The 18,094-nt window shown below is 36.4% G+C and overlaps 2 protein-coding genes across 2 annotated transcripts; both read left to right on the forward strand.

The window, feature by feature from the left end:
* The first annotated feature begins 3,393 nt into the window (after window positions 1-3,393).
* LOC148555057 (uncharacterized) lies at window positions 3,394-4,353 on the forward strand. Its single transcript, XM_088490586.1, has 2 exons — window positions 3,394-3,762; window positions 3,997-4,353. The coding sequence occupies exons 1-2, from the start codon at window positions 3,394-3,396 to the stop codon at window positions 4,351-4,353; spliced, it is 726 nt and encodes a 241-aa protein (XP_088346712.1).
* Window positions 4,354-16,704: 12,351 nt separating this feature from the next.
* LOC107646845 (U-box domain-containing protein 8-like) lies at window positions 16,705-17,553 on the forward strand. The gene is made up of 2 exons (XM_016350993.1): window positions 16,705-16,737; window positions 16,948-17,553. Exons 1-2 carry the CDS (start codon window positions 16,705-16,707, stop codon window positions 17,551-17,553), a joined length of 639 nt encoding a protein of 212 aa, XP_016206479.1.
* Window positions 17,554-18,094: the final 541 nt, after the last annotated feature.

An 18,094-nucleotide genomic window follows, 5' to 3' on the forward strand; every position in this document is an offset into this window, starting at 1 on the left:
AGAATAAAATAAAATTTAAAAACAAACAAAACGAAATAAAATTAAAAATTGAGAAAGAAACGATCATACCACGGTGGGTTATCTCCCACCTAGCACTTTTAGTTAAAGTCCTTAAGTTGGACATTTGGAGAGTCCTTTGTTATGGTGGCTTGTGCTTGAATTCATCCAAAAATCTCCACCACTGTTTGGAATGCCAACAGCCTCCAGGGTCCCAAACTAGGCATGTGAAACCTTTGAGTAAATTCAAACAGGTTTTCAGGCTCCCGGGGTGTTGAATGTCAGAATAGATTCCAGGATCCCAAACCTTACTTTTATATCCACCTTTGTCTCGATTTACATTTTTTCAGCTGGGCGGTGTGGAAGTTGTATTCTCACCAAGATGACCAAACATTTTCCGAGACCCATTCAATCGAACTTGATACCAATCCTTGCACTTCAAATTGAAGTGTGAAACCTTATTGAATCTTGCATACCAGCTCTGAGTACGAACCATTTCCCTTTTACTCTTAAAGCCGCAAAGAGCTCTAAGCTGGCCATCTGTTTCAAGCAAACCATATTCAAGTGGAAAAGTAAAGATAAAGGCTAAGGATTTTACCCACTTGAATTTTGTATTGGGTGGTAATGGCCTTGGGATATGTGTTTCCAGTGGTTTTGCAAGCTCTACTCCCTGGTATCCTTCTATGAATTCCTCCACTTTCTTGCGAACTTCTTTAATTTCAACTACGTCTTGATCAAAGTCTTCGATATCTTCCTCATCACTCAAATCATAAGTTGGAGGTTGCAAAAAGTCTACCTCCGCATCATTTTCGTATTCACTTGGGGAAGATTCTTCCATCTCAAAGAATTCACTTGCGGATGCAAGTTCATTACTAGGAGGACTTGACTCGTGATTATCATTGTCAAGGAAACTTGCCTCTGGAGTTGTTCCGTCCAGCTCTTCATAAGATTCCTGTTTTGAGGGTTGTGCACTATCCTTCTTAGCATCAATTGCAAATTTCTTGACGGAATTCTCCTCAATTCTGGATTCCCATGGAGGTTCAGCATCTCCTAAGTCCTCAACCAATTCTTCTTCTTCGATAATTTCAGCTTCTTCCACTTGTTCTAGTACAAAATCATGCTCTTCACTGCCCAGTGGGGGTTCTAGTATCTCCTTCATGCTGCGTTCTTCATTAGATTGCCCACATGAAGCCATGGGGATTCCTTGAGTGTCCGAACGTCGGGAAGGCAGTCGATTTATCGCTTGATTCAATTGGTGAAGTGTGGCATGAAATTTTTCAAATGTTTCCTTGAGTTGCTCCCTTGATTCTTGGGGTGATGGATATGGACATGGTGCATAGGGACGTGGTGGTTCTTGGGAGTAATTGGATTGGAATTGGGGTGGATACGGGTTAGGGTCATAGGGGGGTGAATGGTGGTAGTTAGCTTGTGAGTGTGGTGGTTCAAAGTTGTGTTGAGGGGGTGGTTCATAGGCATATAATGTGGCTTGTCGGTAATTACAAGGAGGTCCACCATATCTATCATCTTGGTATGCACCTCGGAATGGGTCTTGACTATAGTATTTTGGTGGGTGATGGTTGTCACGAAGAGGTCCACCATAACTATTGTCTTGACATGCATTATTGAATGGTCGTCGTCTATGGTAGTTTGGAAGGTGTTGTTGCCTAAAGGGTTGATCAGATCCTCGTGGCTCCGTCCATCTCTGATTGCTTTGACCTTGATGCATGTTCCTGTTATAGCTTTCATTCCTTTCAACAATATTTGAACCAAAATCAAAGCGACGGGGGGTGAGAACTCATAGTAACCAATAAAAATTAAAAACAAAAATAAAAACAAATAAACAAGCAAAATAAAATATTTATAATAACCAATAATAAGGCACACAGTTGCAACTCCCCGACAACGGCGCCATTTTGACGAACTGATTTTTTGCCGGTAAAGAATTAAATAGAAATAATCGCGTTGTAAGTATAGTTTCTAAACCAACAGAGAATTCTTTCGTACAAAAGTTTTGTTTGTTACTAAAGCAAATCCAATAAAATTGATAACCAGAGTATTTAAACCTCGGGTCGTCTTCTCAAGGAATTGCAGGGAAGTATGATTTATTATTAGTTATGGAAAGGTAAAATTTTTGGGTTTTTAAAATAAGGAACAAGTAATTCAAATGGCAAGAAAAATAAATTAATAATTATAAAGAAAGATCTCTTGGCAAGGTATAAGAACTGGAAATCCCATCCTAGTTATCCTTATCAGGTGTGATGAGAATTGTTGTTGCTCCCACTTAGTTAACCCTTACTAAATAAAGGAAAGTCAAGCGGACTAATTAATTTGATCCTCAAGTCCTAGTCAACTCCTGTGGAGAGACCAGCTTTAGAGCGATCCAAATCAATCAGCAACTCCAAATTCAATCAATAGCTGAGTTTGATAACTCAAGTGTTACCAATCACTTAACCAAAGCCAAAAGGGAAGATAAATCTAAATCAAATTGAAAGCAATCATAAATAGAATAAAACAATCATTAATCTGAAATACCTCAAATAATATTAAATAGAATATTCAAATCTAACATAGAAAGTTTGTAAATCAACAATGAAAGATAAATGACAATTAAAGTAATGGAATAAATAAAAGCAGAAAATAAATTAAAGGGGTAGTGAACCTGTGATTGAAGAGATCATAGCTTAAACATAATAGAAATCCTAAATCCTAATCCTAATCCTAAATCCTAAGAGAGAGGAGAGAGCCTCTCTCTCTAAAAACTACATATAAAACCTAAAATTGTGTATTCTGGAGTTGTTACTAAGTTGTTATTTGATTCCTCCATTCTCTGGCTTATTTCCGTGTTTCTGACTTGGATTTGGGCCGAAAAAGGGTCCAGAAATCGCTGGGGGCGTTTTCTGCAGATTCTTGTACAAGGCGTCTGTCACGCATTCGCGTCGATCACGCGTTCGCGTCATCTGGGAGTTTTCCTTGTCACGCATACGCGTCAGTCACGCGTTCGCGTCAATTGCGTTCTGCTCAAGGCACGCGTTCACGTCGTCCACGCGTACGCGTCGCTGCCATTTCGCGCTAGGCACGCGTTCGCTTCGTCCATGCGTTCGCGTCGCTGCCTTTTCTTCAAAACTCTGTTTTTGTGCTCTCCTTCTATTTTTGTATGTTTCCTTTCTGTCCTCTAAGTCATTCCTGCCCTATGAGACCTGAAAATACTTAACACACAAATCACGGCATCGAATGGTAATAAAGGATAACTAAAATTAATATTTTTAAAGCATAGGAAACATGTTTTACATATATTATAAAATAAGGAAGGAAAAGTAAAACTATGCAATTTACATGAATAAGTGGGTGAAGAATTGATAGAAACACTCAATTTGAGCACAAAATATATCATAAAATATGGGTTTATCAGCTAACCAACTGTGGACCACCAACCCAGGTTCAATAGTTCAAGTTGGTGTCATTCCCATGCCTGAGAGTCCTCCACAATTTCATAGGTTCTATGTATGTCTGGAGGCGTGTAAGAAAGGATTCAAGGCCGGGTGTAGACCGTTGATTGGGCTGGATGGAGCCTTTCTAAAGAGCTTGCATGGAGGGCAGCTGCTAACTGCTTGTGGCCAGGATGCCAACAATCACGTGTTCGTCATTGCTTATGCATTTGTGGATGTCGAGAACAGAGATAACTGGCATTGGTTTCTTGAGATGCTGCAAAATGACATTGGTGACTACAAGGAAAATGGATGGGCCTTCATTTCGGATATGCAAAAGGTAAGGGCCTTTTTGCTTCACGAAATGATTTTTAAGGACCAAATTGATTTAATGAAATCTGTATTTGGACTAGTTTGATTTAATGAAATATCAATTGAGGACTGATTCAATGCAAAATCTTGTCGATGTAAAATGTTTTTGTAGGGATTAATCCCAGAAATACAGGAAGTGATGCCAAGAGTTCACCATAGATTTTGTGTCTGGCATCTCTGGAGAAAATTTTCCAAACAGTAGGGGAGTATACAACTGAAGGAGCTGGTGTGGGAATGTGCTAGATCCAGGACTATTAGTGAATTTGAAAGAAACATGAAGAGAGTGAAGGTGTTAAATGAACGAGCATGGGCTTATCTGGATAAGTGGCCGAAAGAATCATGGACTAAATCTCATTTTCGTGAAGGGCCTAAAATGGACACTATCTGTAACAATGCATGTGAATCGTTTAATACAAGGACCAAGCATGATAGGGGTAAGCCTATCCTTACACTGGCAGAGGAGGTTAGGAGGATCATAATGAAGTCCATGATCGACAATAGGGAGAAATTGGCCAACTACCATGGTATTCTGCCTCCAGTGCAACAGAGCAGGCAATGACAAAGCTTTCCCAGCATTGGAGCCCACAATGGAGTGGTGATCAGAATGAGGAGTTATACGAGGTTCATGGCTGGCCAACGACAATGGTTGTTGACTTAGGAAAGCGAACTTGCACATGCAGATTCTGGTAATTGACAGGTATATATTCTCACTCTATATGCAGAAACTGAAGTGTATTGTATGAACAATGCAAAACTATGTCTGAAATATTAACTGCATGCACAGGTATGCCTTGTATGCATGCCATATCATGTATACAAGATAAGAATGATAAGAGGGCTGAGGAATACTACCATGAGTGGTTAACCATGGAATCATACCAAAAAACGTATGCTTTCCACGTTAACCCAGTCAAGGGCCAAGACTTATGGGAAAAAATAGGTCGTCCTGCACCAGTTCCCCCTCCAATTAAGCCCAAACCAGGTAGACCCACAAAGAACAGAAGAAAAGACAAAGATGAGGGAGGATCTGGGTCCAAGACAAGAATGAAGAGAAAATATAACCACATCCGATGCATGTTCTGTGCTGAGGTTGGACACAACAAGAGAACATGCCAAAAGAAGAAACAGGCTGATGCTGAAGAATAAGCACGTTTAATGTAGCTGCAACTGGCATTAACTAAACCTAACACAGATGCACCAAATGAGCTCCCAACTGATGCTACTAGTGCTACTCTAGATAATCCTGTCCCATTGTCTGTTTCCCCACAACCACAGCGATCGAATGCAGCCACTTAATCAACAGCGGTTTGATTAACTACTTTAATTTCAATTTCATGTTATTACATTTGTCTAGCTTCTCTATTCATGTGTTTACTTCACATGTCATGCAGGCTAAGCTGAAGGAAAGACCACCAAAGCTTCAAGTTTGTAAGGAAAAAGGGAAAAGAGCTGCCTCTCCCCAACTTGCTCCACAAACAGGAACAACTCCAATTTCTGCTGAAACAATCAAAGGATCTAGTGCTGCGACAACCAAGAAGCTTGCAAGTTTTATGACCTTCGTCCCGACTCCAGGGTTCAAACGGCCAAGGAAGAAAGACGAGGCCATCTGAAGCACATTAATCGGAACATTTGCAACCTTTTTTTTTTTTGGTTTTAGGCTATAGACTAGGAAAGATATGTTTGTGTTAAATACTATTTAGTCTGAATATTTTGTAAGGCCTCTGTTTTGGTTGCATGTTATGCCTTGGTATGAAGTATTTCTGTTGAATCACTTTTAGAAACTCTACTACCTTTTGTGTTGACACTTTATATTAAGATATTTAAGGAACTTTATTATCTTGTTATGTCTCTGGTTTTCCATTTGCTTCTTTACATATTATCTTTTCATCACAGGTGTATTCAAAATCCAAATTGCTATTTATAAACTCGTTTCAGATTACAATACTTTAGCCAGGGTAGTGGAAACAACAAAACCAGTCCTACTTGTTCACATATGACATGCAAAGTAAAGCTCCTACTAAGATGACTAGCATCACAATAGTGAACATGAAGCACATTAACATTCTATGTAGTCTGAGTTCTGCTTCTAAACTACCTATTCTCCATGCTAACTTAACCTTCTAATCTTCATAATCAATGTCCAGTTCTCCTTCGATTTCTGGGACACCCCCTGGAACCTTCTACAACAGCTACATTTTCATTTTCTTCCACCCATTTAAAAAAATTGCAATGGTTCCCTTTCTGAAAACATTGAACAACAGTGTAAACCCCAGAACAAGAGCAAAAGACAACATGATGGTATCATCCATACAAAATTAAACTCACCCGATATCTTGCACACGTATGAAACAACCGATATGGATTCTTTGATGTCCCAGATTTCTTAATCAAATTTTTTAAACCGCAGAAACAGGTTTCCTCATGGTTTTGTCTTCTTCTTCGTATGGAGGAGCTCGACGTATAACTAGTGTGCGAGTGCGACAGAAACCCACCACCGGACCCTCCACTTCCGCTTCCCATCATGGCGCCGAGATCAACTTCCTCCCGCAAGAACAGCACTTGGGTCTGCGACAACACTCAAGCAACGCAATCGTGTTCTGCAAAGGTTGGGAATTAGGGTTTTTTAATTTGACACTTAGGGACCAAATTGATGCAACACCATAAACATATCTTGTCAGCAATACACACACCATGCCAGGTGTTAGGGTGGGCAGCCAAGTCACAGTCCACGTCAGCAGATTTCTAACGGCAACGTCACTCAGTTAACGGAAGGACGAACGTGGTTTAAATTAATTCTTTCGGGGACTAATTTGATTAAAAAAATCATTCGGGGACGAAAATGAAGATCGCGTGATCTTTCAGAGACGAATTTGAGTATTAACCCTGCTTCTTATTATCCTTGGAAAATTAAGTGAAAAATTTATTTCTTTTTTACCAACCCTACCCTTCATTTTCTTCTATAAAAATGATACCAGTAACTATTACCTTCACAATAATTCTTTGTAGTTCTTCCTACTTCTTCGTAGTTCTTCATTCTAATTTTTTTCATTAAAATAGTTCAGATTTGTTTTAATCACTAGCAAATTGAATATTTTAATTTTTTATTATTTTTAGTACTCATTTTCATATTTTAATTTTTATATTTTTTAGTGTATTTTTTATTTATATTTTTTTATTATATTTTTTATTTATATGATGAATATTTTTATATTATTTGTGTAGTGTTCTGATTTCTCATATTATGTTTTTATGAGTTTTTTTTATCATTTACTATACTATTTTTTATATGTATATTTTTTATGAAATCTTTTTTTTGGCTTTGTTCATATAATTTTTTATTTATTTTATTGTATTTATTTTATTCATATGACAAATGTTGTTGACTTTTTTAATGATATTTTTTTTTGTTCAGAAAATTCTTTTTTTTCTATCCTTTACTGCATTGTTTTTATGTTGTGTATGAAATTTTTTTATTTGATTTTATTCATACGAATTTTATTTACTTTTTATTGTATTTTTTTTGTTCATATGATATATGTTGCTGATTTTATAGAATTTTTATTATTTCTTATCTGTATGATTTTGTTTCTATTCTTTGATGTACTCTATTTTTGTTTTGTATTAATTTTTGTATAATATAAATTATGATCCTATAAGAAAAGACAAAATAAATAAAAAATTAATTATAAGTATCAATAAATTCATAAATAATGAAAATTTATAGTCCAAAATAATACTAAATTAAAGAGTACTAACAGTACTAAAAAATTATAGAATATTTTCATTTTTTTTACATTATAAAATTTATAGTACTCTCTTTTATATTTTTTTTATTGTATTTATCTTATTTATATGATAAATATTTTTTATATTATTTTTGTTAGTTTTCTGATTTTGCATATATATAAAAAATTATTTAAATTGATGTCTCTTTTAGTAATTTTTCATCTAAAAGTGATTTTAAGTAGTATAATCTAAACAACATTTATTTATTTATTTTAAAATAAAAAGCTCAACACAATACAGTGAAGCAGTCAAACAAAAACAAAAGCCAAAATAAAGAAACGCAACAACATTAAGAAAAAACCCATTGTCATCTCCGGCAATGCCATCAACAACTAAAGGGGTCTACACCTCTCCATTCATCGTGGCTCAACATAGTCATGTGAGTGATTTTTTTAACACATTTGCTTGTATTCTGAAATATCCTTCTATTCCTTTCCAGCCAAATGTTCCAAACAATCGCACAGAAGCATCTCAATCGTTGCTCTCTATCCTCCTTCCTCCTCGGCCCCTCTGTCCAACACAGAAAATGTTCTCTCGTTGAACCTGAAATAGCCCATTGTTGGCAAATAATCGATAACCAAGCACTCCACACCTGCCAAGCAAATTCACAATATAGAAACAAGTGGTGCACATGTTCCTCGTATTTATTACATAGAACACAGACGTTATCTTCTTGGTTAATGATCCCGTACCGGCTTAACCATTCTTTTGTATTCACCCTACCTATCAGGACAAACCAAGCAAATAACTCTACTCTAGGTGGAATTAATCCTTTTCAGATGATCTTTGTGAAGCTATAGCTTGTCACCTCCTCCGGGAGCAACGCCTCCTGCAAAACCTGAACACATGAGTTAGTTGAATAAACTCCTTACCTATCATATTTCCATACTACCCTATCCTCTCTGTTAATTACTAATTTCACAGGTCTCAAACCCTCATGTAATTGTCCCAATAGTCCCAACCCCATTGAAAGAACTCTCTCCTCCATTGGAAGTTCTAAATCCAGAATAACCCGTCCCAAAAACCACAATCCCCTATAACAGATCCACATTGGTTTGAAACAGAGAAAAGCCTGGGAAACCGCTCTTTTAGAGGCTTGATAAACCCATATTTTATGATATATTTTGTGTTCAATTCAAGTGATTTATTCAACCCTTCACCCACTTATTCATGTAAATTGCATGGTTTTACTTTCCCTTCCCTATTATGTGATATGTGTGAAAAACATGTTTCCTATGCTTTAAAAATAATTATTTTAATTATCTTTTATTACCATTCGATGCCGTAATTTGTGTGTTAAGTAGTTTCAGATCTCCTAAGGCAGGAATGACTTAAAGGATGGAAAGAAAACATACAAAAATGGAAGAAAAGCACAAAATGGAGTTTTTGAAGAAACTGGCAGCGACGCGAATGCATGGACGACGCGGCCGCATGCCCAGCGCGAAAAGGCAACGACGCGAACGCGTGACTGACGCGGACGCGTGCCTTGAGCAGAACACAGATGACGCGTACGCGTAACCGAAGCGAACGCGTGACAAGGAAAACTCCCAAATGACGCGATCGCGTGACCCACGCGGACACGTGACAGACGCCACGTGTAGAAAAAGCAGAAAATGCTATCAGCGATTTCTGAAGCCCTTTTGGCCCAGATCCAAGTCCAAAAAAATACAGATTAAAGGTTATAAAGTGGGGGAATGCATCCATTCAGAGAGAGCTCTCGAATTATTCACTTTTCATGATTTAGATGTAGTTTTTAGAGGGAGAGGTTCTCTCCTCTCTCTTAGGTTTTAGGATTAGGATTTCTTATTATTTCAATTTAGTATTTCAACTCTTTATCAGATTCAATATTCCTTTTACTTTTTATTTCTCTTTTGCTTTCAGATACTTTAATGCTCTCATTTAATTACTTATGTTGCCAAATTGGCTTGTGAACTCTTCATGTTTAGATTGATTTTCTCTTATTAATGCAATTGAGGTATTTCAGATTTATAATTCTTATTTAGCTTTTCATATCCTTGGCTTTAATTGATTAACTGGAAATTCTTGAGTTATTAAACTTATCGTGATTGATTGTTATGTTTGCTAATTGAATTGAATTCCACTAACTCTAGTCTTTCCTCAAGAGTTGGCTAGGACTTGGAAAATCTAACTAATTAGTTCACTTAACTTTCTCTTGCTTTCGCAAGGGTTAACTAAGTGGGATTAACTTCAATTTCTCAAAAGAATAACTGGGATAGGACTTCCGAATTTTCATACCTTACCAAGAGTTTATTTTATAGTTATTTATTTATTTTACTTGTCATTTAAATTACTTGTTCCTTACTCTCAAAACCCCCAATTTACAAAACTCATAACCAATAATAAGAACATACCTCCCTGCAGTTCCTTGAGAAGACGACCCGAGGTTTAAATACTTCGGTTATCAATCTTAAAGGGGTTTGTTACTTGTGACAACCAAAACGTTTGTAAGAAAGGACTTTTGTTGGTTTAGAAGCTATACTTGCAACGGGAATTTATTCTGAATTCTAGACCACGCAAAAGTTCATCTCTTCAAAAATGGCGCCGTTGCTGGGGAATTGCAAACGTGTGCCTTATTATTGGTTATTGTAAATATTTTTCTTTTAAGTGTTTATTTGTTTCTGTTTTTCCCTTTTATCTCTATTAGCTACTATGAATTCTCACCCCTCTCGCTTTGAGTTTGATTCCGAATTTGTTGAAAGGAATAGAAGCTATAACAGAAATATGCATCAAGGTCTAAGCAATCAAAGATGGATGGAGCCAAGAGGATCTGATCAACCCTTTCGGCAACAACACCTTCCAAGATATCATGGACAAAGACCATTCTACAATGCATACCAACCTGATAGATATGGTGGACCTCTTGGTAGTTACCAACAAGTTCCACCCTGTGCTTATAGACCATCCTCTCAACATAACTTCAAACCACCACACTCACAAGCTCCTTTTCATCATTCACCACCGTATGATCCTTATTTACCCCAATTCCAATCCAATTACTCCCTAACACCACAACTTCCCTATGTACCATGTCCATATCCATCACCTCAAGAATCACAGGGTCACCTCAAGGAAACAGTAGATCAACTTCATACAACCCTTCATCAGCTGGAGCAAGCAATACATCAATTATCTTCCAGACGTTTAGGCACTCAAGGAACTCCAATAGCTTTATGTGGAGAATCTAATGACAAACGTAGCATGAAGGAGACACTAGAAACCCCAGTGGGCAGTAATAAGTATAACTTTATTCTGGAACAATTGGAGGAAGCTCAAATTATCCAAGAAGAAGAAGTACTGATTGAAGATTTAGGAGATGCTAAACCTCCATGGGAATCCAGAGTTGTGAAAAATTCCGTCAAGGACATTACAATTGATGCTAAGGAGGATAGTGCACAACCCCCAAAGCAGGTATTTTATGAAGAACTAGACAGAATAACCCAAGACGCAAGTTTCCTTGATGATGATAGTCTCAAGTCAAGTTCTCCTAGTAATGAACTTGCATCCGCAAGTGAATTCTCTGAGATTGAAGAATCTTCCCCAAGTGAATACGAAGATGATGTGGAGGTAGATTTCTCTCAACCTCCAACGTATGACTTGAGTGACGAGGAAGACATAGAAGACTTTGATCAGGACGCAGCTGCAGTTGAATAATCTTGTAAAGAAGTGGAGGAATTCATAGAAGATTACAAGGGAGTAGAACTTACAGAACCACTAGAAACACCTATCCCAAGGCCATTACCACCTAATACAAGCTTCAAGTGGGTACAATCCTTAACCTTTATCTTTACTTTTCCATTTGAATATGGTTTGCTTGAAACAGATGGCCAGCTTAGAGCTCTCTGCAGCTTTAAGAGTAAGAGGGAAATGGCTCGTACTCAAAACTGGTGCGCAAGATTCAATAAGGTTTCACGCTTCAATTCGAAGTGCATGGATTGGTATCATGTTCAATTGAATGGATCTAGGAAAACGTTTGGTCATCTTGGTGAGAATCTAATTCCTAAACCGCCCGAATGGAAAAATATATATCAAGACAAAGGCAGATTTAAAAGCAAAGTTTGGGATCCTGGAAAATATTCTGATATTCGTCACTCCGGGAGCCTGAGAATCTGTTTGAAGCTGTTCAGAAGCTTTACATGCCTAGTTTGGGACCCCGGAGGCTGTTGGCATTCCAAACATTAGTGGAGATTTCTGGATGAATTTAAACATAAGCCACCATAACAGGAAGCTCATCCAATGTCCAACTTAAGGACTTTAACTAAAAGTGCTAGGTGGGAGACAACCCACTATGGTATGGTCGTTTCTTTTTCAATTTTATTTTGTGTTATTTGTTTTTATATTATATTATTTTTCATTGAACCTGAATATTATTCATTAGCATTGCATACTGCATAATTGCATAATTGCATAATTGCATAAAAAAAGAGAGAGAAGCGCGTGATGCGACCGCATTGCTCACGCGTTCGCATCAGTTGCGAAAACTACCCCCCACGCGTCCGCGTCAATCACGCGAACGCGTGATCTGAAAATTGGCGTAAAAATCCAACGTCCAGAAATCTGGGCTGGAATCGTGCGGCTGGTGTGCGTTTAGCACAAAACGGCCCACTCGTTCGCATCCCTAACGCGAACGCGTCACTTGCAAAAACACTCATCCCACGCGAAAGCGTGAGCGCCGCGTCCGCGTCGCGTGGATAGCATGGCACCCTAAATCGCGTAAGCCGCCCATCCCTAATCTCCATAGACAAGCATGTAATCATCTTATCCTTTATATGGTCATTTGTTATTTGTAGCTGGAAAATATCCTTCCACGGCCCTCCTCTAGTAGGTAGCACTTGAGTTGACAGCAGTTCATTAGGATTCAGATTATAGCAGGAACAAACCACCTTCTTCTACAACGGACAATCCTCCTTAGCAAATCGCCACCACCACTTAAACAACATAGCTGTGTTATGAAGCATAGCATCCCCAACTCCCAACCCACCTAGTTTTTTAGGGTCTGCACCACTTTCCATCTTACTAATGTCATTTCATTACTACCATCATTCTTCCTCCACAAGAACCTTCTTTGCAGCGAAATCAATTTCTCAGCAACAACTTTCGGCATCTTGAACAAACTCAAATAATACACAGGTAGACTATTTAATACTGATTTAATCAGCACCAGCTTTCCAACTTTATTCAGAAGTTTAGCTTTTCACAGACTGAACTTCTCCTCCACTTTGTCTATTATTGGCTTCCAGGTCTTCACCAGCCTTGGATTTGCACCTAAGGGAATGTCTCACCCTTACACCCCAACAATTGGCACATATTCTGGATCCAATGTTCTTCACAATTTATCGGAATCAAGCTCAACTTGTCAAAATTAATGCTGAGTCCTGACATCAACTCAAAGCATCTCAACAGCCGCTTGTAATTCCTGATAGTGTCCTCCTCTGGTGGGTAGAATAGAATTGTGTCATCAGCAAACTGAAGATGTGACAGCGCTACACTATCTCTCCCCACCAACAAAGGTGATATACGCCCATTCCTGACTGCCTCTCCCACCAATCGATGTAGAACATCCATAACCAGTACAAATAAGAACAGAGAAAGCGGGTCACCTTGTCTCAGACCTCTTTCCATCTTGAACGGCTTGGGTGGCGTTCCATTTATCAGAACCGATATAGATGTTGTGGTCACACACTCCATAACCCACGATCTCCATCTATGTCCAAACCCCATCTTCTGCAAAACAATGTCCACAAAGCTCCACTTGACCCTATCATATGCTTTTTGGAAATCTAACTTGATTATTGTTGCCTCCTGTTTTCTCAGCTTAAGCCAGTTTACGGTTTCACATGCGATAAGTGCCCCATCATGAATTTTTCTGCCCCTTACAAAAGCACTCTGAGTTTTCCCTACTAATGTTGGCATCACTGATCTCATCATCCTAACCAAAACCTTGGAGATAACCTTGTAAACGCACCCAACCATGCTGATAGGTCGCAGATCTTTAACCTCCTTTGCCCCAATGAATTTAGGAGCCAGCGCCACCCAAGTGATGTTGGAGTCCGTTGGCAATCTTGACGTCTGAAAGAACCCCATTACTGTAGTCGTGAATTCTGATCCAATCTCGCCCCAACACCTCTTGACAAAACTCATGTTGTACCCGTCGCAACCTGGTGCCTTAGAAGACTCACAATCCCACACAGGTTCTCTGATTTCCTCCACTGTCGGCATTTACTACAATCAATTTTGATATAAAGATTGCCAAACATAAATCACGTTAACCCAAACTTACTTTTCATCAAAATCAATTTTACAAAATCAATTTTATGCAAACTCCCGTTTGCAAACTATAATCCAAACACACATTAAACCTAATTGTCATTTATCCTAGTGTAATAGTGTTCGTATGAACTATGAAGCCAGCCACAAATCAAAATAAACACAGAGAAAGGGGGAGAATATCTTTATTTTGATAAAGATTAAAGAGAATGGGGATATTAAATTTTCTTCAAAACAAATGTATCTCATTGCTCTTTTCTCATTTGCCGTCACCCTGTTTCAAATCGCCGTTGTGTCGCGCCATTCCAGATTTTCCGCACGTCTCCATGTCCTTCTAGATCCGTTTTTCCTCCTCATTTTTCATTTTTCTCCTCCTCTTTTCACTATGTTTATGTTTTATGTTTCACTATGAGTTCTTTTTGTTTTTATTTATCAATTTTTTGTTAGATTTGAGATAGCAATAGTGAAAAGAGGGCTTCATTTTTTTTTCATTGATTTCCGTCTTTTTTTTTTAAAGAACTTCAAACGACATCGTTTAGGACAAGGATTTTCTTTTTTTTTTTAAACCAGACGGCTACCAGTTTGGTCTGACCAATCGATTTTTGACCAGTTTAACGATTCAACGATGGTTTTTCAAATAACGAATTTGCTTTGCAAACCAAACTGTATAAGTTAATGGTTCTTAATTAACCGATTCAACTGGCCGGTCCGATCTGATTTTTAGAATATTGCTTTTTATAAATGTATAGAGGCAACTCAGAATAATAATGATAAAGCAGTCATACCTACCAATAGTTTAGGATCAAATTAAACAATTATTAATGTCACCTGTTTTGAAGCTTCAATTACAATATATTATTTATTGCTAAGGTATTACCGGTTGAATTCCTATATATATATATTATGTTGTTTCCTTTTCTTTGATTAATTCCTATATTAGTAATGTCAGTCGTAACTTTTTTTTACTTCTTCAATTTTCTAAATTTAATGTCTTCCTCATTTCTCTTTTAGTTTTAAATTAAACAAAATTTTACTAATTATATGTTAGATTTTAAAATAATAGATTATTGTTGAAAAATATTGGATGAAATATTTCATTGAGTATATCATTGGATTATCTCATTTTTCGAATTTTTTACTAAGAATTTTTACTTGGCATTTAAAACAAGAAATGATGGTTTTAGTTATTTTTACCATACTTGAAATTAATCAATGGATAAACAAAATCAAAAGTTAAAACAGTAATTTTTGGAGAAGAAGATATATGTTTAATAATTGTTAGATTTCATATGTTTTTTATTCACGACCAGCAAAAATACGAACAGTTGGATAGATTATTTTTTTTAAATGGTATACTAAAAGTAGATTTTTTTTTTTTTTTTTTTTTTTGAACTGTGGAATATTCATCCGTCACAACATTTAAGAATAAAGAAGAGAAAAGAAAGCCAAAAAAAGGGAGAAAAGGTAAAGCAACCTCCTGTTTGACATTTTCTCTCTTTCTTCTAATAAGTTAGGATTTGTAATAAAAGGTAGTGATCGAGAGATTTATAAGATCCAATTAAAGTTGGGTCAAAATAATTTTAGCACTTATTTTTGTATTTTTTTTCTTTATCTTGAAAATAGTAAGTAGTTTGCTAGCTAAGATATTTCAGACATGTATTCTTTTTCTCTTTCTTTCTCTTTCTCTTCAACAAAATCAAACACGAAAACAATAGTTTTTTTAAATCTTTAAGAATGAATATAAATTTGCTCCAATTGAAAAACTTTTTACAAATTGTGAAAAATTAAGAAAGGATGTTTATGTATTGAGAAAGTATAGGGAGCTAATGAAATATTTGTACAATGTATACAATGGAGGTTTAAGAAATTAATAAATACTTTTATTAAGGAATAATAAATGTGATGAATGAAGTTTCTATTGATATAGTTAGTGTAAATATATTAGTTAATCTAGATAGTTTTTGTTTTAGAGTATGAATAGTTGTCATAAAAAATGTGAATTCCTTTGATAATAGTTGTGATGAAAAATGATTTAGTAAATAATTTATGTATATTATCTTTTAGTTTTTTTGCATTGTTAATTTGGATGACGGTTCTATCTTTTACTATTTTAGTTGGGTTATATTAATTTTATATATATTTAAAAACATAAATATTAGAGATAAATATATAAAATATTTATCAATATGTGATAAAAGATGCACGCAGTGATAGAGTAAATAAATTTTTTATTTTTAGTTAATAAATTGAACAATAAAAATATTTTTACTGACTAAAAAAAATAATCGGACAGAACTAAAAAGAAAATGAATCAAAATAGGAAATAGAAATTTTCCAATCGTGCGTTGTAGCTATCTTCTCCTTGATATATTATATGAGCATATGTTTTGATACATATTTTTCTGGTTGCTCTCATAGTTATAATCTTCACATGTTGAACGAAATAATAATATTCAGTTTTGATAAAAACAACGAATTATTATTATTATTATTATTATTTTTTTTTTGTGTTTTACCCATGACGTTTCTCGATTCTAATTACATATAAGAATATGAAGAACTGAAGACGCTCTTAAACAAGCTGCAAACTAAAGGCAGCAATCATAGCAAATGGGACCCTACTAAAAAGGATGATGTCCCCCGTGAGTAGAAATGAAGTAATGGTCCAGTTAATAATGGAAGAGTTTAATGCTCTTTTATGCAATAATTGTTTATTGTTTACTACATGTATAGGATAGGATGGATTGGATAACTATAATGTTGGTTAGGTGCAAGTATTTGATGATTGATCTGTGTAGAGTTATAAGTGCCACTTCTTAAGCACGTGCCTTTGAGTGCAATGCAAGCACTATTTGATGAAACCCTCGTGATGGTATTTTTTTGTTTTTTCAAATAAGGTAAATACTAAATTGATATCCAAAAATTTTGGCGCTGATAAAATAGTACTTAATCTTTATTGTTGACAAAATAATCTCCAAAAGATTTTAAAATTTCACAAAATCACCCAAATATAAAAGCATGACATTACATTGAATGAAAAACGCTGATCTGACAATCAGAAGAGCTTCAGTGATGGCGGCAGAGAGTTCCGATAGTGTTTTTGGCGAGGAGGAGAGCTTGCTGCTGCGATGATAACCAACTTTACCCTCTCTCCAACTCCAATTCTCAATCCATCACTTCCTCACCCCAACCCGAAGCCCGAATCTCTTCCCTCATCTCCTCCATTTCCTCTTCTTCCTCCAAGCTTGATTCACTCCACCAACTCACTCGACTCACCAAGCGCAACTCACTCTTCCGTCACCGTCTCATCGACTCGAAAATTATCACGCTGTTACTCTCCTGTGTCGAGTCCCACGACTACAATTTTCTCCATGAGAATGCTCTCTCTTTACTTCTCAATCTCAGCCTCGATGACCACAACAAGGTTGGACTCATTGCTGAGGGAGTCGTTGCCCGCCTCGTCACCGTCATCTCCGACACCGCTGCCCGAAATCTATCCCTAAACTATCATGCCCCCGTAAGGGACGGAAATGAGAGAGAGAAGAAGGAAGCTGCGACGACCCTCTATGCTCTCTGCTCTGCTGTTGAGGTTGTTGGAGTTCTTCCAAAGTGGAAGGAAGGAAGGGAGCAGATGGAAAGGTTCCATGAATGTGTTCAGGTTCTGAGTCGGGTTCTGAGGAATGGATGAGATGCAAAAACGCCATTGTTGCAACTGTAAGCTCCCCTCATCACTGAAACAACCATCAAAACTCTTTGCCACCATCATTGAAGCTCTTCTGGTTATTATATCAGTGTTTTCTGTTTAAAGTGACAACATGCTTTTACGTTTGGATATTTTTGTCAAATTTTAAAATCTTTCGGGGATTATTTGGTCAATATTAAAAGTCAAGTACTATTTTATCAGTATAAGAATCTTTCGAGTACCAATTTGCTATTTATCTCTTTTCAAATTAAAGTTAATTTAATATAGATTTGAGACATTAAATTGATGAGCTTCTCCTTAACTTACATATATTTTGAGGATTGGTATATGATAAGGATATCTTTCGTATAAAGACGGTAAAAATATTTTTTTTTTTAGTTGTTTATTTAGCTACAATTAAAAAACGTGTTTTAAAAAATGTGGATTAATAATAAAAATATAAATTATAAATAAAATTGAATCAACAAATAAATTAAAAAAATAATAATTATATTATCCAAACTAATAGACCAAAATTAATTATTAT

Source organism: Arachis ipaensis, chromosome B6 (genome assembly GCF_059453495.1).
Source record: "Arachis ipaensis isolate K30076 ecotype BB chromosome B6, ASM5945349v1, whole genome shotgun sequence".
Taxonomy (NCBI): Eukaryota; Viridiplantae; Streptophyta; class Magnoliopsida; order Fabales; family Fabaceae; genus Arachis; species Arachis ipaensis.

Coding starts and splice junctions, on each gene's coding strand:
- LOC107646845 (XM_016350993.1), top strand. CDS start 16,705: ATGCAAGCACTATTTGATGAAACCCTCGTGATG. Junction 16,738..16,947: donor TTGATGAAACCCTCGTGATG/GTATTTTTTTGT, acceptor TGATGGCGGCAG/AGAGTTCCGATAGTGTTTTT.
- LOC148555057 (XM_088490586.1), top strand. CDS start 3,394: ATGGGTTTATCAGCTAACCAACTGTGGACCACCAACCCAGGTTCAATA. Junction 3,763..3,996: donor TCATTTCGGATATGCAAAAG/GTAAGGGCCTTT, acceptor TCCAAACAGTAG/GGGAGTATACAACTGAAGGA.